The following is a 26,104-nucleotide window of genomic DNA, read 5'->3' as shown; positions in this document are numbered from 1 at the left end:
CGTATAAAAAACTGTATTCGTTCATATTGACAAACCGTATTATTTCAAAATAAGGTGAGACAAATAAGAGAGTTATATTCGGCGGGGACCGAATCTCGCATACCCTCCACAATTTTTTCGCATTCTCTTATTTGATATCCTGGTGGATAGCTGGTGTTATTAAGAAAAAAAAATTATCCGCCTGAGTGGCCGAGTAGGGAAGAGTCTCGACTAGCAACTCAATGGTCGTGGGTTCAAATCTCAAGTATGGATAGAGTTTTTTTAAAAAGCCGAAAGCCTTAGACTTTAGTCTTGGAATTTTATTCTCTGTCTAAATTTGTAATAATAATAATAATAAGAAGAAGAAGACATTAATCGCGGTATCCTACTATATTGTTTTAAGATTAATCCATTTTTAAGCAGATAATCTATCTTCACTTAAGGAGTGAAAAGTGAAAATACAGTGGTGTGTGTGTGGGGTAATAATTTTTTATTTTTTCTGTGGGGCATGACGACGGATGTTTTTCATTTTTACAAGTAAAGAGTAGGGTACTTCGTAAAGTAAATGTGAAAAATTTCAGGTTTCTAACTTTAATAATTTCCGAGCAACAAGCAAAAATCCCAAAAATTTTTATATAATACTTTTTTGTCGTACGAACTTCAGTTTTAGTTATATGAGAGAGGGTTCCAAAATTGCCACAACCAGGCCAAAATTTTCATACTAATTTATAATGCCGAAATACTATTACTTAGCCACTTTTGCCGAGAAATTTTGAAGATTGCAATTTTTTTTCCATATAATGACATTTCGAAAAGGTGGACCGATCTGACCCGTTTTTAATAGCGTCCGCCCTCAGATCAAAACATGTTACTGTACCATATTTCATCATATTATCTCAAAAATTGCGGCATATAGCTTGAAAAGAAATTTGGACAGACAGGTTTAGATCGATTCAGAAAATGGTGAATGATAAAAGATGGATCTATCTCTTAAGCCCTTCTGCGTATTGGCATCACATACATGGCTATACAGAATAACTTCAATTCAACGAGAGAGACAGAATTAAAGACAGAATTGCTTTGGAGCGTATGCTTCAGCAGAATACATTTGAAGCAATCTTAACTCGGAATAAAATTGCATGTGTACTATGATATTTATATAGCGTCCGATAGAAGTACGGCTAATACAAGAAACGAATTAGTACATTGCGTATAATTCAATAATATTCATAAGGTAAGCTTAGATCCAAATTAATTTCAGTTTCATTTTTTCATATGTCAATTATTAGAGGCAGACAACGACCATTTTTAAACTATTTGTTGTATATTAAATTAGTGGGGACGCATGTATCCCGCAGAACAGATAAAGATAAACCTATCTCTTATTACCCCGACCCATTCAGAACCATAAGCTGAACTGATCTAAGCCCATACATCGCTCTGTCGGTCTGAACGTGTGATTAAAGGATTAAAGTTGTACTACATTAGCTTGCGTTTTGGGCCCGCTTTTCCATAAATACGCAAATGAAGAATATGCCTTTATATAGAAACAAGATATAATTTTTGTGTTCTATAATAAGTATTTAATGGTCGACCTTGCCCGACTATAATGTTCCTACTTGTTTGATTTAACTAAATTGAATAAGTGAAGCAAAAGCTTACGACAAAACGGTAACTTTCGCTCTGTACTTCTAGCATTTCGGCAGTGCTAACTGTACATAAGACTGGCGGTCTGATGGGCGAGCGAAGAAATACAATTAAGACCCCGTAACTTTGCTGACAGCATTATATAAAATAAAAAAAATAAAAAATAATAAAAAAAAAGACGCCGAGCGTGTAGCAGAACAAGGTTTCGATCCTCGGACCTCTGGGTTATGGGCCCAGCACGCTTCCACTGCGCCACTCTGCTGTTGTATTCCTACTTTCCTAAAAGTATACTTAAAGTGGTCGTTAATTTCTATAACATTCTCTTAACATTTAAAGAAGAATAAAAGAAATAAAAAAAATCCATAAAAACATAAGATTGTATTTTAATCGACCATATTTTGATGTTTATTGTCAGCTTTTGCTTTTTTTATACCCACCATCCAAGGATGAGAGGTATATGTCTTATTGTCGAAGCCCAGAAGCAAGCATCAAAGACGCCATAAAGTATATATGTTAAGGAAGAAAATGGAAGAAATAGTTTCTCCAATACCTTTATAAATCCCAAATGAGCAAAAAAAATTTGAATTCCTTTAATCCTTTCATTCCTGTTTTTCAAATCTCTCTCTCTCTCTCTCTCTCTCTCTCTCTCTCTTTAATTGAAGAGTTCTATACATAAAGAATTTTAATCGCATGAGCATTTATTCATTAGCATAGGTTTTGTGTTAAACAACATCCGCCTGAGTGGCCGAGTAGGCAACAGTGTTGACTAGCAACTCTCAATGGTCGTGGGTTCAAATCTCAAGTGAGCTATAGTTTATTTAAATAATAAAAGATGCTAGTGTTTTAAGACTTAGAATTTATTTATCCGGTTCACTAAGTGCACGAAGACCGAGGAGCATGACGTTGTGCTTGTGTTTGCAGCGACGAGCCTCTACTAACAGGATTCAATAAGTTGACACCCTCGCTGCCTCTCCTTCCTATTGCTCGGAAGCTAACTGATGGAGGACTCTTTAGCAGTCGCGGACGATATTTGGCCTCGAAGTCGATCAATAACACTGTGATAAAAAAATTCTCCAGCCGATTTTTAATAGTAGAAGAAGACTTAATGGCAGCATACAACAAATTCGCCCCCGACATCTTCAGAAAAGAATCCACAACGAATATCCCAGAGTCGACAATGATGAAAACGCACGCACAAGGGCAAATCGCGATTCGAAACTTTTAACCCATCCAGGGTAAGCCAAGATCCATTGGAGAAAGCTTTAATAATCGGAGAGAGGAAAAGAACCAACCAGGTCGTCAGTGAAGATGAAAGATAGCAGAGATATTAGAAAAATTGAGGGACTTTATCTCTGCATGACGCCCGACGACGACTCCCTCCTCCTCCTCATCAACGCACGCGGTCACAGTCCAGGAGGAGGACGAATTCGAGCCGTATGGCATCGATGGGGAAGGTGGTATATAGTATACCGCTACCTCATTTTCAATCAATCACCTAAACGACGTAGGCTGCTCACAGGATACGCCACAGCGAGGTAAACCGATGAGCAGCTCCAGTGTCAAGAGTACCTCGCAGTCAAAACAAGATTCCATTTGTGAAATATTTCGTTTTGAACTCCTTTTTTTTCTTCTTCGTTTTGAAAAGATGAACCAAAATATAGTTAAATTCCCGTTAACCATAATGAATTTGTTGTTTGTATACTTTTTTTTTTTAATTTTATTTATTTATATTTTCAACAATTCTTTTTTTTTCATATTTGCGTATGATTCATGTAAGCACATCTTGTTAAGTAAAATTAATTCCAAGTCCGTGTTTGATGAAAAAAAAGAAACGGAAATTTTAAAGAATTTGTCTTCCTTATCCCAAAATGGAGTTTTCTAAAAATTTAATCCGAAATAAGAGTTGTAAGTGTGTGCATGCATGCTGGCTCATGTTTTTAGAAAACTCAGCAGTTATGCAACGGACGTATATGTTCCATTCTCGTACAACTGCAAAGGAACTTGACGAACTTTTGACATTCATAATTGTAAACAAGGGCAGAGCCCATCTTTTTCGCCAGATTATGTTTTGTGGCTCGATAGTGGGCTAAGGCGTGGGCGCCGGTGTCGCGGCAGCAACCAAAATGACCGCAACTCAAACAAATATATAAATTCTTTACTCGCCCGCATTCTTTACACCTCACCCCCTCCACTAATTCAATCTCCTTAAGGAAATCGCATAAACTATGTGAAAATGATTAAAGCAAATAGTGTTTGATATTATATAGAATAATCGTACTCTAGAAAGTTTACACGCAATTTCGATTCCAGAAATTCCTTCTCATGTCCCAAAGTCTTTATCCGTTCATCCAATGCGGCGGCTTTTGCAATGGCGGCTTCAGCTTTACGATTGCAATCGTCAAAGTCCTTTTGCGTATGTTCGTTACCGTTGCTTTTTTCTTTTTCTTGCAAGGCACGCAATCTGAAAGTGTAGTTAGTTAAAAGTTTTTTTTTTTTTTTCTTTTTCTCAATTTTCAATGTCATTCGTTTTTTACTGGTCTTCTTTTTTTTTAAAGGCCAGTTCCAAAAGTTCTTTTTCCTCCTTTAAATTCTGCATTCTTTCTTCCAATTTAGTAATTTCGTCATCGGCGCTTCTTACTGTAAGTTTACAATCGTGTAGTTCATCTTTAAGCCGATCATTGTCGGCCGTACTAAATGAAGGTCAACTTAGTCAACTTAGTCATCCTTTCAATTTTAAACAATTTAAAGCATACTTGCATCCCTTCTGTTTTAATTCTTCTTCTAAAAACTCTTTTTCCTTCAATAAAGCCTGCATGCTTTTCTCCAATTCAAAAATTCGATCTCTATCATCGGCAGGTCTCAGAGCGAGTTTATTATCATCGAGTATCGTCTTCTCCATGCTAATTGAATATGAATCAAAAATTCCAAAAATTATTAAAATGAAAACTTTCCTTTGCACTTTTTATCGATGCTTTACTGCTGAAATGCTTTTTGTTTCACTTCCTCTTCTAAAAGTTGCTTCTCTTTCACTAAAGACTGCATACGTTTTTCCAATTCCGAGATTTGGCTATTATGAGTTTTCGCTGATAGTTGATAGTTATGTAAATCCTGCTCTAAACGTGTGATTCGATCTTCATAATGTTTCCTAAGTACATCCAGCTGTTCATGACTGATTTCATTGAAATGATGAGAAATAATTTTTCATTTTCGTTTTTATTAAATAAAATCATACCCGTTATGTGATTGCTTTAATTTTTCTTCCAATATTTGTTTCTCGCTTATCATGGTCTGCATTCTTTGATCCATTGTGCTAATTTTATCATTACCGGTTAGGACTGAGGCACGATAATTTCGTAACTCCTCTTCTAAATAAGTGAAACGTTCTTCATATTCTTTTTTCAATGTATTGAACAAATCACGACTAAACATAAGAGGGATAAGTTAGCAATGTTATTAATGTTACATTTCACACTTCGATACTTATTATCTTTATCTAGCAAATTGGATTGAGAAGTCGAATGATCTTCTTCTTTTGCTTCGCATTCACTCGATTTAGCTCCTAAAGTATTTGCGCAAGATTGCCTTTGCAAAATGAATGAAAGGAGAATGAGATTCTTAGAAGACAAAATTACTTTCTTGCATTTAATCCATAAATCCTACTCATTATCATTAACTGCTAGTTGCTGCTGTTCTCGTAATTCCCATTCTGTTGCCAAATGATCAGGCTTTGTTCCGCATTCTCTTGACGTCCTAGCTTTCGAAGAACAGACATTATTAGATTTTCTTTATAGGATGAAAAAAATTTAAAAAAAATATATTCATGTCTAATCCACTCGACCATTCCATTCATTATCCTTATCTGTTTACCGTAATTCCCATTCCAATGCGCTGGGTAAATCTTTCTTTTTTTCGTGTTCACAAGCGTCACCTTTTAAAGGATAAAGACAAATTTTCTTTCTAGAAAGCATAAAGAAAACAATTAAAGTTATCTAGACCAAGAAGAAGAAGAAGAAAAATAATAATCTTTTTGTTCTCAAATCGATTTCCCTACTCGTCATCAGCTTGTGGAATATCCCTCTCGAGTGCTCGCTGATCCTTGTCTTCTCCGTACGCACAAGTAACATAAGGACAAGTTTTCCTTTAAAGAATACAAAGCAAGAGAAAAAATGTAAAAAAAATGTCCTTTTTTTTTTCTAAACCTACTTATTATCAGCTCGCAGACGGTCCGATTCTAATTTTCGTTGATTTTTCTTTGCTTCGAATTCAATCTTTGTAGAATGAATAATGGAATTTCTTTGTGTGGAATAAATGAAAAAAAATAAAAATCCGCCTTTCTTTAAAAAGACATCATCTTACTCGCTACATGCCGAGGGAAGTTTCCATTCCAATGTTGCTTCGTCTTCCTTTGTTACGTAATCACAGGGACAATAATTTTTAGAGAAAGCCGAAGTGCTTCTTCATAGATCGAATGAGAAGAAATCAAAATGATGAGAAGGAAAGCCTCTTGCGTTCTTACTTTTCTTACTGTTTTAAAATACACGGAGCGCGCCGTTCCCATGGCAATCGATCATTCTTCCATTCGTATTCGCCTGGTTTGCTCTTTACCGTGCAAGCAAGCGTTTTTGAGAGACTGAAGGAAGAAAAAATAAGCAAAAGCACTATAGTCGGCCACGTCCCAACACCACTTTCATACCAGCTATTTTTCTACCGACCTTTCGAAATAGGTATTCGAAAAATTTATTGGCGCCCAACCATTTTTGGCATGTTAGAGTGGAAAATTTTCTTAAAAAAATATGCACAATAACGGACGGACGGACAGAAGGACAGATCTACTTAAATCGTTAAGTTTCACAAAGTGATTCTGAATCAGTCGGTATATCTCAAGTCCTTATATCTGTTGCATGCATTCACAAGAACTTTATATAATCTTATACCACAAGTGGTGTAGGGTATAAAAAGAATAATTATATTAAAAGTAGTTTTTTCAATAACTCGCTTACTACTTATCAGTTTGACCGCTGTCTCGCTCAAACGTTGATCGTTGATTCTCTTTTGTTTCGTACTCACACATGTAACGTTTTGCAGAATAAGCAGCAGTTTCATTTCGTGAGCCGACCGATTTCAACGTTCGTTGATTTTTCCTTGCTTCGATTTCACGCTTTGTACAATAACTAACGAACTTTCTTTGTATGGAATAAATGAAGAGAAATAAAGAGATTAAAAAAAACAAAAACTCGGCTTTTTTTAACGATATCACCCTACTCGCAACATGCCAAGGGAAGTTCCCATTCCAATTTGCCTTCGTCTTCCTTTGTTACATATTCACAGGGATAACGTTTTTTGGAAAACGCCGAAGCGCTCCTTTGTAGATTGAATGAGAAGAAAGGAAAATAATGATTAGGACAAGTCTTTTGCGTTCTTACTTTTCTTGCTCGTTTCAAATACGCAGACGAATGACCTTTTTCGAAAGCGTCCGATCTTACGCCAAAGCACGTCATTAGGCGAAATTTCATCAAAATCTTTCAAAAATTTGTGGTTCATAGATTGAGCATGAGAAAACAAGACAGACGGACGGACGAACAGATCAGATCAAATCGGAGAAATTCAGAAAGCGATTCCGACTCGATCGCTATCATAAAAGTTAAATATATCTAAAGTCTTTACCTACAATATTTCATAAAATCTTGTATCACAAGAGGGGTAGGGTAGAAAAAAAAAACAAATCTTTCTTTGTACATTGAATGAGGAAAAAATGAAATAATTTAAAGCCAATTTTCCTAGTCATTTAGTCAATGTACAATCGTACTTGTTATCATCATCCTTTGGCCGCAATTCCCATTCAGATCCTTGCTGATCTTTCTTTGCTCGGTTTTCACATGGTTCAGTTTTCACGGAATAGACGCAAGATGGCTTCCTTTGCAAAAGAAGAATTATTAAAAGGCAATTTTCGTGATCATTTAATTGATGTCGCACTCGTTATCTGTTAAAGGGTTGCACCATTTTAATGATCGTTGATCCTTCTTTGCTTCTTTGAAAGCGTTAGCAGCACAACTCATCTTTTGGAGACTGAATAAAGGAAAAAATAAAATTAAAAGAAAATTTTCTTACTTCCTATTGAAATGATATGTTACTCGCTATCAGATTGTGAAAGTTTCCATTGCGGCTCTCGTTGATCGTCTTTCACTTTACATTCGCATGGATTAGCAGTTTTTGCAGGAAGTACGCAAAGTTCACTTTGATTGAACGAAGATATAATGGAAAATTATTTAAAGTCAAAGTTTCTCAATTATTTAATCGATATTCTACTCGCTATCAATTTGAGGTATAGTCCATTTCAATGATCGTTGATCTCTCTCTTCCTCGCTTTGAAGCGGCTTACTTTTCTGAAGGTAACCACAAGTCATCCTTAATAGATTGCAGTGAAGATGTATAGAAGAAATTCATTGGAAGAATATTATTTTATATATATGTAAACGATGCCTTACTCGTCAATAGATTGCGAAACGCTACTGTTTTCCTCTTCACGTTCACATGGATCACAGAGATCCTCTTCACTATGCAAAAAAAATTATTATAAAAATAAATTTTTCCATTCATTAATTTGATGACCTACTCATTATTAGTTAGTGCAACACACCATTTCAATGCACGTTGGTCTTTCTTTGTTTCGCATTCGCATGTTTTAAATTTCATACAACAGGGTTTTCTTTGCAGACTCAATAATAGAAAAAACAATCTATTAAAATACGATTTTTGTTTTCAGTTAAGCCGAGCCCTACTTGCTATCGAAAGCTCGTTTTCCATTCTCTCCTTTATAGTCATATGGATAACGTATTATGGAAGACGCACAATCAAAGGCTCGTTGATTCTTCTTCCCTTCACGATCACTCAGATTGCATGTTATGGTAGAAGTACAAGCGTCTCTTTATTGGAAAATGAAAGAATTAGAAAATTATTGAAAGAAAATTTTTCTTATCATTTAAACAATTTTCTACTCGCTATTAAATTGTGAAGTTTTCCACTCCAATGCTCGTTGATCTTCTTCCTCTTGAGGTCGCTCGCACAAATTAAATGCTTCATTGGAAGCACAAATATCGCTTTGATTAGCAAAGAGAAGTAACATTATTATAAAATTATTTCTCTATACGTACGATCGATGTCTTACTCGCTATCAGTTAGTGGAACGCACCATTTCAACGTGCGTTGCTCTTTCTTCGGACAAGCGCAAATCTCTCTTTATAAATTAAAGTAATAAAACACAAATATGATAAATAAATAAACGTCTTTTCTGTGTTTCATCGGTATCCCTACTCGTTGTTATTATCCGCTTGTCGCAACTCCCATTGTGATCCTCGTTTATCAGCTTTTGCTTCATATTCGCACGGCTTAGTAGTTACAGAGCAAACGCTAGTCTCTCTTTGTAGATGAAATGAAAAGAAAAACAAAATTTCTCTTTTTCAATTTATTAATATATACTTACTCTTTACATGCTTGCCGCAATTCCCATTCCACTCCTCGCTCATCTATTTTTGTTTCGTTCGAACATATTTGAATTTTCACAGGATATGCGGTTTGCTTCCTAATCAATGGAAAGTAAAATGAGAAAATAATATTTAAAAAAAAAATGTCATTATCACTCGTCATCTTGTAATTGTGTTTGTTGTAATTCCCGATGCGATATTTCGCAATCAAGTACGGCAGATTCCATAGAAGATACGCAGGGACTTCTTCGTACATTGAATGAACAACAAAAGGATCGATTTTAGTAAAGAAAATATCTCTTTTTTTTTATTTAACTAAATAAATTCCTACTCATTATATTCTTGTTGCAAGTCCCGATTCAATATTTCCCCATCACATTCGTCATCTTTTAAATGTTCCACGCAGAGATTCCTTTGCACGAGAAACGAAAAATGAAAAATAAAAGGAAAAATTATTTAGGAAAAAAATTTTCTTCAACTCTTAACCAACTTCGTACTCGTTATAAATATGTTGCGATTTGCGATTCACTATTTCGCAATCATATATTTCATCGTTTGGGGGAGACACACAAGCTTTCGCTACTTCGCAATCGTACGTCTCGTCTTTTCGGGCATACTCGCAAGCTTCCCTTTATACGTTAAGTGAGAAAACAATGCATGAACAATTTCTCATTTTACAATGTCAATGTCCTACTCGCTATCGTTATCATTATCGTTATCGTTTTGACGAGATTCCCATTCCATTCTTGAACCAACTCTCTTTGCTAAACATTTTTCCAATTCCGGTTTTCTTTATAATGAGAAGAAATGATTAAAGAGAAAATTTTCGTTTTCGTCGAAAAATTTCATACTCGTCACTGTTTGTTCGCTGCGACAGATAATTCAATTCTTCGTAATCGCATATTTCATCAGCCGAAGGAGAGGCGCACTCCTTCCTTTGCATAATAAATGAAAACAAAAAAAAAAAAAACAAAAAAACAAAAGAAAATTAAAATTAATTTAAAAGAAAACAATACTTTTCCCATGATTCCTCGCTTAATATTTCGCAATCGCAATTGTCGACTTTTGCAGAATAAGCGGAAACCTTCCTTTTGTATAAAACAAAGCAAAAAGAAACGAAAAATGTAAAATAAAATAAAATAAAATGATACGATTTTTTCTCTTTATATGTATTGCCTCACTCGTTTTCTGTGTCGCGTAAATCCCATGACAATCTGCGTTGATTTCCGGCGCCTTTAGATCGTTTAGATCGTTCCCTGACGAACGACATAATAAAAGAAAATATTTCTTATCATTTCATTAATAATATCGTACTCATCAGTTTGGTGTTGTAATTGCCTTTCGAATGATCGTCGTCGTCCCTTCCTTGTATAGCTTTCGAATGGACAAATCAAAAAAAAAAAAAAAAAACATTTATTTATTTTTATATTTTGCTTAATTGACAATGTCTTACTCGCCAGCCTTGTGTTGCGATTTTCCGTCTTTTGCTCGCTGTGTTTTACAGTTAAAACAAAGCAAAAGATGTTGATCAAAAGCCGCCGCCGTTTGCGGGCTAATTAAAAGAGAGTGCACTATAAGTAATGGGGAAATTTTTTCTTTTCATTTATATATTTAATGTCCCTACTCGCCGTCGTCCTTTTTACGCCTTTTCGCTTTCGCATTGTTTCCAGCTACGTGGCGACGTGGCCGTTCCTCGCAGAGTATGCTTTGAAGACCGAAAGAGAGCGAGAGAGAGAGAGAGAGAGATAGTAATTAAAAGAAAATTTCAACTTTTCATTTAATAATCAATTCTTGTACTCATCATCATCCGTCACCGCTTTGGTCATGCTCTGCCAATTATGCAATTTTCTTATTAAACACTCGTAACATACTTCATTCGTATAGCATTCGATATTTAACGGAGAACTTTTCGACGAGGACTGATCAAGTAAATCGCATCGACTGAATGTTGACATGAAACTTGAAGCTTTTAAGCAATCGATAGATGGATGGCCTTTTACTCATGTACTTACCTCGGTTGGCATTTAATCTTGTTGGTATTAGGTGAAAGAAGAAAAGAACCCTCCGACTCTTGCGAAAAAGTACTGACGCACTCATCATAACTGCAATGTATAATATTCAAGATAAGAACAAAATCAAAAATAAATATATTATTAAAAGAAATCTTATCGATCTCCTCCACCTGTCATCCATTTCTTGCCATTCCTCTTCACTATTCATGACCTGGGCGCAGCGCATCCTACCAAAAATTTCATTATAATAAAAGAAAAGAAAGAAGAATTCGAGAATTCTCTCTTCATTGAAGTCCATCTTCCTACTTGTCATTTATATCTTGTAATTTTTGCTCCAATATTTGCTTCTCTTTGATTAAATCTTTTACACGTCTTTCCATAGCGATAAATTTCGATGCCGTCACATCGGCTGAAAGTTTAAAATTATCCCATTGTTTTTCTAGGCGAGCCACACGTCTCTCATAATATTTTCTCTTTTTGCACTTATAACATGGAGAAAGAGGAACATGCTCATCGCGTGGACTAAATGAGAAGAACAGAATGAAATGAAAAAAGAGGAAAAAAATTAACGAAAATATTCTTATTCATCGTCTCTCAATGTATTCTACTCGTTATTATTTCGCTGCATTATCTCTTTACGCGTACATGCACACTTCTTTTTGGAGCCAGACAAAAGCACGAAATCTTCCATTCAAAGAGTTAGGAAAATCTCTCGAAAAATCTTTCAAGAAAACTCAAAAACTGATTACAACTGTCATATGCAGCTCAAAGAAAATGAGAATCCAACAAAATATATGACAATCTAAACGAATTGATACAACAAAGAAGTCAAACAGGGAGAGCTTGCCTGATATCCTTGCTCATCTCTCTTGAAATATTTACGCAAATGAATATCGTGCAGAACTCGCATAATCACCGATAATCGAAGCGAATTGTGATTAAAAATACAACAACAAATAAGAAAATTATATTCGGTTCTCGTCGATTCTGCTATGCCCACCACATTTCTTATATCCTCCATCAGTTATTGTGCAGGGTACATTAAATTTGTGCAGACGTATGTAACAACAACTAGGGCTTAAGATAGAGATAGAGTTTTTATTGCATCGATCGATTCAAAGTTAGTTTCTAAGCTTTTCTGTCCCTCTGTCCTGACCTCTGCGCCTGACTCAAGAACAAAAGCTGTTGGAAATGGTTCGGATCGGTCCACATTTTCGACCACTTCACATGTAATGCCTTTTTATGAAAAATATTACAATTTTCCAAATTTATCGACAAAACTCGCTATGTAGTTCTACTTCGACATTCTATGTCGAAGATATAAAATGTTTGGTTCAAATGGGGCAATCTAATTTTCAATATTTCATGCTAAAATTTGATTCACAATAGTAAATTGATAAAGAAATCGACGTTAAAAAATATGGACCACATAGATCTATTTTTGAATACCATAACTATTAATGTTTTACGATGAAAATTTGCTCATGATAGTGATTTAATGTAAACATGAAGTGAACGGAATATGAACCAAATGGGCCTATTTCTTGGACCCAACTCCATATAAGATTTCTCATGAAGAATGTTTAATTTGTAATGTTTTATGATGAAAATGGGCCCTTAGTAGCAAAATTTAGTAAAAAAATTAAAGTTGTGGGAATTGATGAACCGCTCAGATCACTTTTCCGACCAATCCCTGTACAAAGCAAAACACAATTGTATTAGTACAATGAAGTGGAGTAAAATGGTTATCAAATATTGCTACTTTTATCTAAAAGTTTTTAGGAACTCTTCCCTTGTGATTACGATATTCTTAAATAGATACTGAATAGTCTAAAAGCTCCGGTCTTACTTAAAGCACAGAATTCGTTTTCTACCCGAGAGATAGAAAAAAGTAAAACGCAGCTATGGCTAATAGTCTCAATACAGGATTAAAAAACTCGATTTCAACATTCGGAGATCGGCTAACTAGCGTTTCAGTAATGAGTTTAACATACTGGGGAATAACTAATATGCGGTAGCTCTGAAAATTCTTCCCTCTTTCATAGGGGATAAATGTACCCTAGAAAATGTGCAGAACATCGTAATAGTGATAATTTATATTTCCATAAGGTCGGTCGTCAAATCAGAAGGGGTTGCTTTATGTAAGCAAGCGGATAATATGGGTCAACTTTATTTTTTAAAAATTTTATTTAAAAAAAATGGGACAAAACATGTGTAAGAGAGGATGCAATTAATCATTATCTTTGCTTTCTTTAATAAAATTTTTAACCCATATATCCCAGTAATGTCACAGAACCATGTCCTTGATTTTGTACAAAAATTTGTTTGTGTTTTTCACCAGGGTTTCAGGGTTGGAGCTTGCGGTAATGTAGATCAACTACGTTCGTTAACTTTGCTTACGACTTCTAATAACAGATTTGTTGTTCTGATCGTTTTCAAGTCTATCGAGAAGGAGGTCGAAAACTAAATGGAGAGACTGTTTTTTTGAAACCTGTAAACAAATGGCAAAATAGAGAAGACGTTTTCTTTTGTTTTTTTTTTAACTTTTACATAAGTTTATTTCATTTCGATGGCTAGAGCTTCAAATTTCTTTAAAAATATATCTTTGGCGTTACAATCTTTCATACGCTGTACAAAGTTACGTATGATTTTTAGAGAATTCCCTTCCAAAGGACAAGCAAGTTTTTTTGTTATCTCCATTAATAAGGGCTCAAAATTGATAAAGGTTTCCTCGTAGATTTGCTCGGGTGTTGCAGAAATAATTTTCAATACTTTTAGTTGCAATTTCTCGATCTGTTTTACATTGTCTTCGATTTTCGGCAGCAAAAATTTCTGAACAATATTTGCATAATTGATCAAACAATGGCGATAGTTGTTAATAGCGTTCGAATTTTGCGTCTCCTCTACTACACCGCTAAGTATAAGCATAACATTAGAGATATGAGGTAATAAGCGTTCGCTGCGAGCCAACCATTCTGTCTCTTTCATCGTACAACGTACGTAATTAATTATTAAAAACATTTCAGCTTCAGATTTATCTTCGATGTCGAGGCGTATAAGAAAGCGGTCAAACTCTGTCGGAATTTGCTCTGGCGTTAATGCGTACTTTTGAAAGTAATACTGGGTCAATGGTTTGTATGAGTCCTTTATAATTTTCGTTATCCATTTACGATCCTTTTCGGTTGCATTTGGCAAAAACTTCTTCGATGTTTGTTGTATAAACTGTACACATTCCCTTACAATTTCGTCTCTTATATCGGTATATGTTATCAAATCCCAACGCGATTTATCCATAATTTGAGCGACTGTTAACAATACGGGAGCCGTCATCTCTCCGAACGTTAACGGTTTATACGATTGCGTTTCACCATAGCCGCCTATCAAATTCAATGTTTTCACCAAAGGTAATAGATTAGCGAACAGTTGACCATCCAAATATATATTAGTATATTTATTGATGATTTGCTTAAGGAATTGAGTCTTCCCGTCCGGATAGTATAATTCAAAATATAGTTCACATAAAAGTTGTGGAAATGGTTCTTTTTGCAAATAATCGACATCTTCAAGGGCAGCTAACAAGTGAGGCATATAATAGTTATTGGACAACGGTCTCGATTGCTTAACGGCTGCACAGTAATTTTTAATGTGTGCTAAAGTGTTATGACAAGCGCTATCAAAAAGTTTTTTCCAAACCATTTCCGGATGCTCGAACGTCAATACCAAAAAATGATGATAATCGAACGTATTGGAGTCAGCATTGTATTTATTTAGAAATTCGGTAATCCTCTGCTCAAGATCGGGACGCATGAATAACGTTGATTTAAAGCCAAATAATTTGCTTTGATAATTTAATATTGCTAACACCTGTGAGATACTGAAATTTTCTAGGGCGGCACTTATAAGTAGTCCCAAGTCTTCATAATCATTGCCATCTATATCATTGTTTTCTATATTTAATTTTTCATTAATTTTGTATTCATCGTCCGGTTCGCTGATATTGCGACAAATGTCCAATTTAATGAAATCTAACATTTGCTGACAATTTTCTAGGCTTATTATTTTAATATTGCTTTTGATCGCTTCTAAGCATTCATCATTGATGAGGGCTATTGGACGATTGAACAGCTCGTCGAGCCAGGCTTTTCTAATATGATGCAACATGTCCAAGTCATCTAAGGCATGGAGTATGTCACCAATAGTGGCATTATGGACAGTTTCTTGTAAAGTCTTAGGACGTATTGCTATAGTTTTTAATTGCTGAGCAACATCATGAGAAAAAGCTTTATTTTTTAATATACGATCCATAACTTCATAAGCCATAGCTCCAACTGCCGCTTGCAGAGTTATATTTTCGGTTAAATCCACCTCTACCCAGTAGATAAAGTCCTTCATTGTAATCATCATTACATTGGTTTGCAATGTATTCAGTAATGCTAAGATCATTGCTAATTGCTCTACTCTTACTGATTGGGAAGTTTCCGTTAATTTCGCTATTTTATTTGTGAAATCTTTGCCTACGTCATATATTTCCCAATGCTCGTGAAGGTTAATTTCTTCAGATTGTTCATAAACATCAAAAGCGAATATAATCATTTGTAATAAATGCTTTAAAGCGAAACCTGAATATTTATGGAGTTGTTTTTTAGTAAATTTTTGAAACTTTTCTGCATCCGGAGTATAAAACAATCGCAATAGATTCGTTGCATAATCATATAATTTCTTGTACATAATCTTCAAGTCAATAGGATTTATTTGTTGGATTTCCGTGCGCGTAAGGTTAATGAAAATGGCTTTTAACAATTGCTCTACCTTTCCCAATACATCATATACATCGTCAATGTACTTTAAGGAATCTGTAGCAGGTTCAAAGTATTGGAAAGCAAACCAACAGGGAGTAAATGACAATAATTCATAGAAAAACGGCTCCAAATTTAATTCCCATATTAAGGTCACGACTAGGAATTTAGGCAATAAAGGGCAAATTTCAAACACATGAGCCACATTAACGTCATCCCGCAAATTGTATTTGTATGTTGCATCAGTGTTTAAAACAAAGAACATTACAATCTTACGTAGTTTACGTTCAACAGAAGGCAAAGGTTTCTTTTCCTCCTTACTAACCAAGTTACATTCGATCAAGTAGCTTTGCAAGCGTTTCACCAAATCGTTTTTAAAATCCACATTGCCGCCTCTAAAGTGCACTTTACTAAAAGGCTTCACATAGTTATTGCAATATTCTAAAATGGATTTAATGCCATCGAACTCTTCGCAGTATTCCATTGGTGTTTCTGCCCGCAACATTTCCAAAGTTCTGTATAAATCCCTCATTTGTTTTGAGAATATTTTTTACTTATATTCTAATAAATGCAATTTATTTTTCGTTTGTGTTTACTCTTATTTTAATTTAATCTTTTCGTAGTGTGAAAATTTTATTTGTTTGGTACTCCAGCATTGCCATACGCAAAATATGAAACTTGCGATTAATTTACGATATGATTACTATGCCATCTGATAAAACAAATTCGAAATGACGTTCAGGAATCCTTGTAAAATTTATCTAAAGTCAAAGTCAAATCTATGAAAAGCAAATTGAGCATCAAGAATAACATGTAAATGCATAATAATTGTAATTATTTTAAAATAATATGCAATGTCTATCTACTCTTTGAGATGTTAGTATGCTCATGCACACTTGACTTTATGTGAGAAAGACGGCCATCTGAAAATTATACATTTATACGCTCTTTGTATTAATTAACAGACCTTAAATAATAAAAAAATTGTAGAAGAAAGTAAACTTTACTCTTGGCAAAGTTCAAAACGTAATCCCGTTTTAACATAGTTCTGGTAACAATAAAAGAGGAGACCCTAAACATCTTCTTCTTCTTTCGGCGGACTAACAGTTAATAATATAGTCAGCTATTGTTGGTTTATTTGATAACAAAGGAAAAATTTTGGATTTTTTTATGCTGCTAGGTTTTATTGAAAACGAAAAAATTGAAGCATATTAGAAATTATGTAAATTAAACAAAAGTCAAATGTGATGCTACATAACATTTCCGTTTGTGTTATTAAAATCGAAATCGATTCACCAAGCGATCCTGCAGGAGAAACCGGAGCTGCTGCTGCTCCTCGTATACAAAAAGAGCGTGAACGTGATCGTGGGCTTCGTAATAGTACCGAAATTGTTATTGAAACCTACACTAATAAGTTGTGGTGCGAAAATACGAATTGGGATACGAAAGAAATGAGTGCTGCATCCGCAGAGGAGGAACAACGGCAACAGCAAAGTGAATTGCCTACTTCGAGCAGTTCACGCGAAACAACCCCTTTGGAAGAGGGTCAATGTGCATCGGAACTACCTAAAGAAATTGGGTTTTTCTCCGGTAATCCTAGTGTTGAAGTGACTAATGGCATTATACATTTGTATAAGAAAAAGTAAGTTAAAATCCGCCGTTCAATAAAAAGACTAGCATAATAATACCGTCTTGCAATGTAATATGACCTTCACTTGCTTTAAAAAGAAATTTCTGAAAAAACAAGAACGCTTTTACAAACCGCACCTAAAATCGAAAAAAAGAAGAAGAAAACCTACATCAAAAATTCGTACACCAAAAAACTGAAGAAAACCTACACCAAAAAATCCTACAATATAATAAGAGGATTGAGAAGGCATCATGGATCTTCCGTTTGATAACAGCGGACTGCTTTAAGACGTTAATCTTTGAATTTATTTCTCGAGCTGATTTAATTATAGTAATAATAATGCATACAATTATACTTAAAGAAAAGCAAGATGCCCATCATCCTTGGAAATTATTATCCATTATTGCTTATGGCTAATTCTTTCTGATTTATCAGTTGTCATCAATTTATTCTATCATCATTTAACCGTTTTGCGTTGCCTAATATTTTTTACTTTTGCTCTCGCTCTTATGTGGCATTGAAAAGTTACTTAATACCACGATTTTCTCATTTGTATATCTCTTCATTTCTGCAGTGAACGCAAAGATATTAAAGAAGCTCCTTCCAACCAGTTATGTTTGTTAGCAGTGCCAGCCAGTTTAAGTTGCCATGATTTGTTAAACTTTGTGGCTCCTTGTCATTCAGAGATTCAACACATACGCATAGTACGGGATGGCAGTCCAAACCAGTTTATGGTTTTATTGGAGTTAGTAAAAGAATTGATCAGCAGACGCTTGCTTTATTCTTTAAATGCTTTACTCCTTATTGCTTATGTAGATTTCGAGCTAATGCTGCAGCTTTGGAATTTTATCAGACTTACAATGGCGCAGCTTATAATACCCTTGAGCCGGATTCTTTGTGTCATGCTGTTTGGGTTTCGGAGATCGAGCGTGGTGATGATGGGATCCCGCCTGCAGGTCACACAGAACTACCGACTTGTCCTGGTTAGTTAATATTAGAAATTCTTTTTTGCTTTTCATTTTAAATAACTCTTTTTTTTTCCAAATTAGTTTGTTTGGAGCGTATGGATGAAAGTGTAGATGGTGTTTTGACCATTCTTTGCAATCACGCCTTTCATGCTAATTGTTTAATTAAATGGGGTGACTCAACTTGCCCAGTATGTCGTCATGTTCAGACGCCGGATTTAATGGAGAATTCCGTCTGCATGGAATGCGAAGGTACAGATTCTTTGTGGATTTGTTTGATTTGCGGTCATGTGGGCTGCGGTCGTTATCAGGGTGGCCATGCTGCCGCTCATTATCGAGCCACAAATCATACATTTGCTATGCAATTGGGTACTTCTAGCGTTTGGGACTACGCTGGTGACAACTTTGTGCATCGTTTATTTCAAAATAAGACGGACGGTAAACTGGTAGCCTCAACGGCAAACGACGAAGGCGAGGAGAAAATTGATTCTATGCAGTTGGAATTCACTTATTTGCTTACTTCTCAGCTGGATACCCAAAGAAAGTATTATGAAGAACGTGTTGAGCGTCTAGAGCAGGAATGGCGAGATTTCAGGCTTTCAGCAGAAGCGGCTAATGATAAAATTATTATTTTGGAACAACGTGTTCAGATATTAACCAAAGAAAAGCAAACATTAGAAAGAAAGTTACATCAAAACAATAACAAGTAAAGCTTTTATTAAATAAAAAAGAAAAATTTATATTAAATAATAAGCTTTCTTCCCATTTAGATTGCGTGACTTGCAGAAGCAATTAGCTGAAGAACAGGAAATCTCTCGAGCTTTGCAAACAAATCAAAATTCTTGGCATACGAAATATAAACTGCTTGAGCAGCAGTATAAAGATTATAAGGAGTCAAAGGAAGAAGAGTTAAATTCAGTTAAGGAGCAATTGCACGATATTATGTTTTATATGCACGCTCAGACAAAAATTGCAGAGTCTGAATTAAAAGACGAGATTGCTGGTGGTACTGTCGTGTTGCCAGAAACTCCGGAACCCTCGAGCAGTTCATCGCACAAAAATCATCGTCGCAAAAAGAGACATTAAATAATTGTAAGACTTTCAAACTTCTTGAAACAAAGGAAAAAGTATTTAAGCAAAATATTTATTATTATAATTTTTTTTTTTTTTTAAAAAAGTTTTAAGCAAATCTCTTTGATATTAAATTTTTAGTTTTTATATAAACGATATATTAAATTAAATCCATATTTACTTAAATAAATGTAGAATGAAAATAGAAAAGTGTAAACCAAAAAATTAATTACCGACATTTGTTAGCTTATCATGAAAGATAAAAAATGCTTGCAATGAGCTGTGATTATTACAATATTTAGATACGTGCATGGTCGGTTATTTTTATTCAGGCTTGTTTTAATGATTATGACAACACAGTCGACAGAGTAAAACAAGGAAATTTTATTTGCATTTATTCGAATTTAAGTAAAAAACATTCTCGAGACAAACAAATGTGGCATTTATACAGCACCAACATTGATTGTGTTGCATACTGCGAAGAATTCGATGGCATAAAAATCTCTTTTGGAATGTTGAAGAAAATTGAATAATTATGTGAAGCCTTTTGGTAGAGTGCTTTTCAGAGATGGGAGCGTAAATTTCAAAAATGATTTGGCGGAACGCTGGCCAAATTATTTAAATAAATGTAAACGCATTGATAAGTAAGAAAAGAGGCCTTTACCCTCTGTAATGTTTGCTATTGGAAAAGGGGTCGTGATGCCACATACAAAAAAAAAATGAAAAAATTTTCAATGTTTTCTTGAGCTTGCTGTAGTTTTTGTTTAGACTTTGGGCGTGTCCATTTATTAACCTCATATTCTTAATCGATCAACGAATGTTTATTTCAAATTCTTGCGACTGAAACGATTTGCAAAATTTATCGGTTAATAGTAATACACAAAGTCACATTTGCATCAAAATAATAGAAGCGGACGAATGCCAGAAAAAATGAGTGGACCTGCAAAATTTTTGTTAAAGATTGCTTTAAATAATTCTTGTTGTTGTCATTATATGATCTTTAAAATGATTATGCGCCCGAATATTAAGATAGAAATCTGAGATATACTGATATACACTGATTCATGTTTATAGAAAACGTCATAAAACAATAACAATGATAATTGATTCGATAGCTTTGCAAGCCTTTAATACGATCTATGTTCGGTAAACCCAACTCACTAAGCGGCGTCAACGTATTTCAATTTAAAAACGGCTTTAGCGAAAGTAAAATTCAAGTTCTCAGTGCAAAGGGCGGAATTTGATAATCTTGAAATTCTTCATTTTTCATTTTTCATTTTAACAAAGACAATTTCGATAGGCCCGCCTTGTAGTTAAGACGTCACTCAATCATTCATTCATTCAATTATTCGTTCATTTATTCAATCATTCATTCAATCATTCATTAAGTCACTCAATCATTTATTTAGTCATTCATTCAATCATTCATTCTTTTATTTATTCATTCATGCATTCATTCAATCATTCATTCTTTTATTTATTCATTCATTCACGTTTATTCATTAATCATTCAATTATTTAATCATTCATTATATTAGTCATTGAATCATTCAATCTTTAACGCAACCATTCAATCATTGGTTATACCATTCATTCATTCAATCATTCATTCAGCCCTTCAATCAACACATTCATTCACTAATTAATTTGAAGAAATCATTTAAAGCTTTGCGCACAGGTCTCTCAAAATAAGCAAAATCAAAAATGAGAAAAATCAATCCACACAACAACAAAACAAAAACTCAGAAACATTCGCCCTCAAAATTGTCATTTTGTTTTTACTAAAAACACCTGTAGCATAATTCTCTGTGTAAATAAAATTTTTTTATTGTTTACAAAAAGCAAATGAAACGAAAATTTGAAAATTTAACATATATCAATTTATTTGTTTATTTATTTTACTTGAACATTTTTCAATTTTTTCTATTATTATTTTTCAAAGTTATAATTATCCCACACACATGCGAACAGATGTTGTTTAAGTTCATTTAAATTCTTTAGTAAGCCTAACTACAAATCATATTTTCTTACTCATCAATTTCGAATCTTCAACACCATACAAAACGATAATTGAAAACATCATCAACATTGTATGTAGATGATATGTGTACATAATCAATTAATCTAGGAAACGTATCTCTTTTGCTTAGAAAACGTAATTTACTTGCCACACTCTTATTATTGTCCAGTTGTTTCCATCCTAACAATCCATAAATAAAGCGTCTCTGCCAAAAAACGTTTAGCCCCCATGTATGGTGCGGTCGAAATATAGTGTTTATGTGATTCAAATTGCTTACGGCTGATTTATTAAAGACAAATTTTCATCATAACATATCAAGACTTGGATGTTTTGGGCACATGTACAGCATTATGTTATGTTGGTTGGCTGGTCCAGTAAGGTTAACAACTTTCGTCAGAAGAAGTATTGAAAATTACGCACTTTTATCATATAAAGATTGCGCTTTCTGCGTAGGTACAATTATATGGCAAGGGGCAAAAATTATCCCATCCGATCCAAAGTTTTCGTACCGATTTAAAATGTCGACGTTTGTCGCGAAATTCGAAAAATTACAATATTTTTTCCTATAACAACTCATTGAAATAAGGTACTATACGAGGAGTGATCGAAAAAGTGATTCGATGTGAATCATTTTCAATAGCGTCCGCCCTTTGGCCAAGACACAAGAGTGCATCAAAAAGTGACTTGAAAATTGCAACTTGTAGATTGAACACAAAAACACATGTACGGACATCGAGTGGACAGACGGACAGACAAACTTAGATTGGTATAAGAAAAGGTCTGTCTGTGTGAAAAAACTGTCCCAAATCTTTACGGGCGTTACACACACAAAACGCGTGCGTTGAACACAAAAACACATGTGCGGACATCGAGTGGACAGATGGACAGAAAAACTTAGATCGGTATAAGAAAAGGTCTGTCTCTCTCTGTAGTCTTTATGGGCGTTACACACTGTCCGCACAAACCCCATGTTTACCTTTGTATCATAAGACACACACACCACTGCAAGCGATATGCGGTATAAGTACTACACACGTATGAGAAGACATTGTGCAGGATGTCATCAAGACCACTGAACGCATGTTCTTAAAATTCTTTGTAAATTCGTTGTATCAACAACTGAGAAGAAGTCCGTGTACGTACGTTATGTACACTTACGTACAATTAGTGTAAATTTTCATTTGCAATCACATTGGTCATCGTGTCTAACTGATCGATTATCCTTAGTACACATTTAGAAGAAGAACGTTAGTACAGTTAGATTAATATTATTAAAATAAATAAATTTTTTTTGTAAATATTACTTATGCAGGCAGCTGTTCATAGTGTTTGTCAAGTCATTAAGAATTTTTAACGCAAACAAAGCATAAATAAAATAAGAAAAAATTATGCAAATTAATTAATTAAAGAAAAGAAAAGAAAAAAAAAAAAGAGGAAGAAAACGAATGGATAAATATTTGATTTAATAAATCATTTTAAAGATTCAATAAAAAAAAAAAAGAAACCAGCAACAGCATAAAATGATTAAAGCAAATGAAAAATAGATAAACAACAAAACACAGAACACAAAAGACAGACAGACAGAATACAAAACCAAACAAATTACAATATTATGCTAAGATGGTCTGAAAAGAAAAGTGAATGTAGTAAGTGAGAGTCAGAAGTGACACACACACATACACATACACACTCACACACATACACACATCATTGAAAGAAGCAAAGGAAAGTGATCAATTTACTATATAACATTCACATTAATGATTCTAAAGATGATCGACGATCGAACAGCGAGTAGGGAGGAAATAATTTGCATAATGTTTGTGCATTCAAGTGAGAGGCATAAGTAGAAATATCCTTAAAGGATAAAGACAATATGCACAGATCTAGAAGTGTAAGCCTAAGGCCACAATAATTAATGATAGTAAGAAGATATAAAAGATATGATAATTAATAAAATTTGAATTTCCCTGCAGGCAGAGCCTAACATCTTAACAAGAGAGACAGGGAGAGTTGAAGAAAGCCAAAAAAAAAAACAAAAAAAATACCGTTTTTACCCTGAAGCTTAAAAAAAGCAGAGAGTGTGTACCGTTCTTCTTTTTCTTCTAATAAGTTACGATGATTAAATTTTGCCAGATAGATACGAGTTTATACTCCCAGCGCATATCCTCCTTGGCGCATATTCTCCGCATACCGTGCGATAGTCGGATTAATGCTGAGAAAATGGCAAATGGAAAATGAAATCAATTGATATTAGTATAGCTGTTCACCCGCCTTCAACGATCGCTGTTATGGGAAAGCCCATCACAACTTGCCATATTAACACTTTATCGACCGATAATCTATTAATGGTTTTTTTACCGCTAACGCAATAAGCATAAGAAAAGCACATATATCCCGCGACTTAGTCGAAGCCAAGACAGAGCCGCCAGGCGCCAGGAAGAGTCTAGGGCTGGGCGGCCACAGTGTTAAGTGGTGTGTGTCTGTCTGCAAAATCCGGAAAAAGAAAAGATATGCCCAACTTTGACTTTATCAGTCAATTCGGATTTTCTAAATCGATTTCAATTCGATAACTAATTTACCGGATTTGCAATTTACATTATTTCGTCAAATTACATAAAAAGAGACAGAGGTTAACTTAATGATTGCTTGAATGTATTTTGATCAGTGGCATCTATTAACGAAGTATCAAAGTACACAACGATTACATTCCATAACTTTGAACTTTCACTACATAAAGTAAGAATTTTCCAGTTAGTATGATAGGGTTATTCCATGTACACGGACGCCAATCATAGAGCGCTCAAAATTATACTTTCGACCTTCATCACTTTTGTTTTCTAACTCGGGGAAATATGCTACCGAAGCTCATCAAACATTTATGGTAGACAAAATCTTAGGGTTAAGCAGATACTCCATCAACGGATCAATGGATAAGAAATCTATTCTCTCGACATGTGCGATTGTCGACAAAATCTTATGGTTAAGCACAACCCAATCAATGGATCAATGGATAAGAAATCTACTCTCTTGACATGTGCGATTATGAACAAAATCTTATGGTTAAGCAGATACTCCATCAACGGACCAATGGATAAGAAATCTACTCTCTTGACATGTGCGATTGTCCACAAAATCTTATGGTTAAGCACATACTCTATCAATGGATCAATGGATAAGAAATCTACTCTCTTGACATGTGCGATTGTCCACAAAATCTTATGGTTAAGCACATACTCCATCAATGGATCAATGGATAAGAAATCTATTCTCTCGACATGTGCGATTGTCGACAAAATCTTATGGTTAAGCACAACCCAATCAATGGATCAATGGATAAGAAATCTACTCTCTTGACATGTGCGATTATGAACAAAATCTTATGGTTAAACACATACTCCATCAATGGATCAATGGATAAGAAATCTACTCTCTCGACATGTGCGATTGTCGACAAAATCTTATGGTTAAGCACAACCCCATCAATGGATCAATGGATAAGAAATCTACTCTCTTGACATGTGCGATTGTCCACAAAATCTTATGGTTAAGCACATACTCCATCAATGGATCAATGGACAAGAAATCTACTCTCTCGACATGTGCGATTGTCGACAAAATCTTAGGGTTAAGCATATACTCCATCAATGGATCAATGGACAAGAAATCTACTCTCTTGACATGTGCGATTGTCCACAAAATCTTATGGTTAAGCACAACCCCATCAATGGATCAATGGATAAGAAATCTACTCTCTCGACATGTGCGATTGTCGACAAAATCTTATGGTTAAGCACATACTCTATCAATGGATCAATGGATAAGAAATCTACTCTCTTGACATGTGCGATTATGAACAAAATCTTATGGTTAAACACATACTCCATCAATGGATCAATGGATAAGAAATCTACTCTCTCGACATGTGCGATTGTCGACAAAATCTTATGGTTAAGCACACACTCCATCAATGGATAAGAAATTTACTGTCTCGACATGTGCGATTGTCGACAAAATCTTAGGGTTAAGCTACCTCGTATCATTTGGAATTTGGGTATTGATTAACACTGCAAGATCATTTGTTGGCATCATTTAGCAATATTTTACTTACCTTTTACAAATTTTGAACCCTTAAGTTTACTTATTTACCGTTTCTCTTTTAATCATTCAATCTTCAATAAATCAAATATAAAACAAACTTGAACGTTAAAGTGAATTTGCTCAGTTCTACTCACGTCTGAGTTGCCACAATTGAGAGAGAGACTATTTGGCAGACGTTGTGCATATACAAATGGGAACAACGATAGCCATCAAGGACACTAAATACTATTTAAAAAGGAAAAGAGGCCATTGATTATATATCTTTTAGTTGACTTGCTCTCATTTGGAAGGCGTATCTTGCCAACCATTTGATTGATAGTTATTTGTAGCTTTCGTCATTCGAAACTTATTTCAAAGAAATAATGGGAAAGTTATGTGAAATTTTTGTTAAAATGAAATGAA

The 26,104-nt window shown here is 34.6% G+C and overlaps 4 protein-coding genes and 1 non-coding gene across 5 annotated transcripts; 1 reads left to right on the top strand and 4 right to left on the bottom strand.

Annotated features, from left to right (window-relative positions):
• Window positions 1–1,816: 1,816 nt before the first annotated feature.
• On the bottom strand, window positions 1,817–1,888 carry Trnam-cau. Its single transcript has one exon. It is a non-coding gene; the product is annotated as a tRNA-Met (tRNA).
• A 2,711-nt stretch (window positions 1,889–4,599) lies between these two features.
• Window positions 4,600–6,075, bottom strand: LOC119639290. The gene is made up of 7 exons (XM_038036587.1): window positions 5,983–6,075; window positions 5,830–5,919; window positions 5,494–5,764; window positions 5,287–5,409; window positions 5,107–5,208; window positions 4,859–5,047; window positions 4,600–4,795 (listed from the first exon to the last, which is right to left on the bottom strand). Exons 3-7 carry the CDS (start codon window positions 5,592–5,594, stop codon window positions 4,600–4,602), a joined length of 711 nt encoding a protein of 236 aa, XP_037892515.1. The 5' UTR covers window positions 5,595–5,764; window positions 5,830–5,919; window positions 5,983–6,075.
• A 481-nt stretch (window positions 6,076–6,556) lies between these two features.
• On the bottom strand, window positions 6,557–7,124 carry LOC119639289. The gene is made up of 2 exons (XM_038036586.1): window positions 6,889–7,124; window positions 6,557–6,809 (listed from the first exon to the last, which is right to left on the bottom strand). The coding sequence occupies exons 1-2, from the start codon at window positions 7,122–7,124 to the stop codon at window positions 6,626–6,628; spliced, it is 420 nt and encodes a 139-aa protein (XP_037892514.1). The 3' UTR covers window positions 6,557–6,625.
• Window positions 7,125–13,675: 6,551 nt separating this feature from the next.
• LOC119639285 lies at window positions 13,676–16,501 on the bottom strand. The gene has a single exon (XM_038036583.1). The coding sequence runs from the start codon at window positions 16,445–16,447 to the stop codon at window positions 13,676–13,678; it is 2,772 nt and encodes a 923-aa protein (XP_037892511.1). The 5' UTR covers window positions 16,448–16,501.
• A 517-nt stretch (window positions 16,502–17,018) lies between these two features.
• Window positions 17,019–19,675, top strand: LOC119639227 (BRCA1-associated protein). The gene is made up of 5 exons (XM_038036508.1): window positions 17,019–17,557; window positions 18,120–18,290; window positions 18,362–18,528; window positions 18,595–19,216; window positions 19,281–19,675. Exons 1-5 carry the CDS (start codon window positions 17,163–17,165, stop codon window positions 19,594–19,596), a joined length of 1,671 nt encoding a protein of 556 aa, XP_037892436.1. The 5' UTR covers window positions 17,019–17,162; the 3' UTR covers window positions 19,597–19,675.
• The last annotated feature ends 6,429 nt before the right edge of the window (window positions 19,676–26,104 follow it).

This window comes from Glossina fuscipes, unplaced genomic scaffold (assembly GCF_014805625.2).
Source record: "Glossina fuscipes isolate IAEA_lab_2018 unplaced genomic scaffold, Yale_Gfus_2 112, whole genome shotgun sequence".
Taxonomy (NCBI): domain Eukaryota; kingdom Metazoa; phylum Arthropoda; class Insecta; order Diptera; family Glossinidae; genus Glossina; species Glossina fuscipes.
The sequence above is the reverse complement of the archived record's forward strand: the minus strand, read 5'-3'. Positions and strand labels throughout refer to the sequence as shown.

Coding starts and splice junctions, on each gene's coding strand:
- LOC119639289 (XM_038036586.1), bottom strand. CDS start 7,124: ATGACGTGCTTTGGCGTAAGATCGGACGCTTTCGAAAAAGGTCATTCG. Junction 6,810..6,888: donor CTTCCCTTGGCATGTTGCGA/GTAGGGTGATAT, acceptor TTCCATACAAAG/AAAGTTCGTTAGTTATTGTA.
- LOC119639290 (XM_038036587.1), bottom strand. CDS start 5,594: ATGCTTTCTAGAAAGAAAATTTGTCTTTATCCTTTAAAAGGTGACGCT. Junction 5,209..5,286: donor CTAGCAGTTAATGATAATGA/GTAGGATTTATG, acceptor CATTTTGCAAAG/GCAATCTTGCGCAAATACTT. Junction 5,048..5,106: donor TTGCTAGATAAAGATAATAA/GTATCGAAGTGT, acceptor TCTTATGTTTAG/TCGTGATTTGTTCAATACAT.
- LOC119639227 (XM_038036508.1), top strand. CDS start 17,163: ATGCTACATAACATTTCCGTTTGTGTTATTAAAATCGAAATCGATTCA. Junction 18,291..18,361: donor CAGTTTATGGTTTTATTGGA/GTTAGTAAAAGA, acceptor TTGCTTATGTAG/ATTTCGAGCTAATGCTGCAG. Junction 19,217..19,280: donor TTACATCAAAACAATAACAA/GTAAAGCTTTTA, acceptor CTTCCCATTTAG/ATTGCGTGACTTGCAGAAGC.
- LOC119639285 (XM_038036583.1), bottom strand. CDS start 16,447: ATGAGGGATTTATACAGAACTTTGGAAATGTTGCGGGCAGAAACACCA.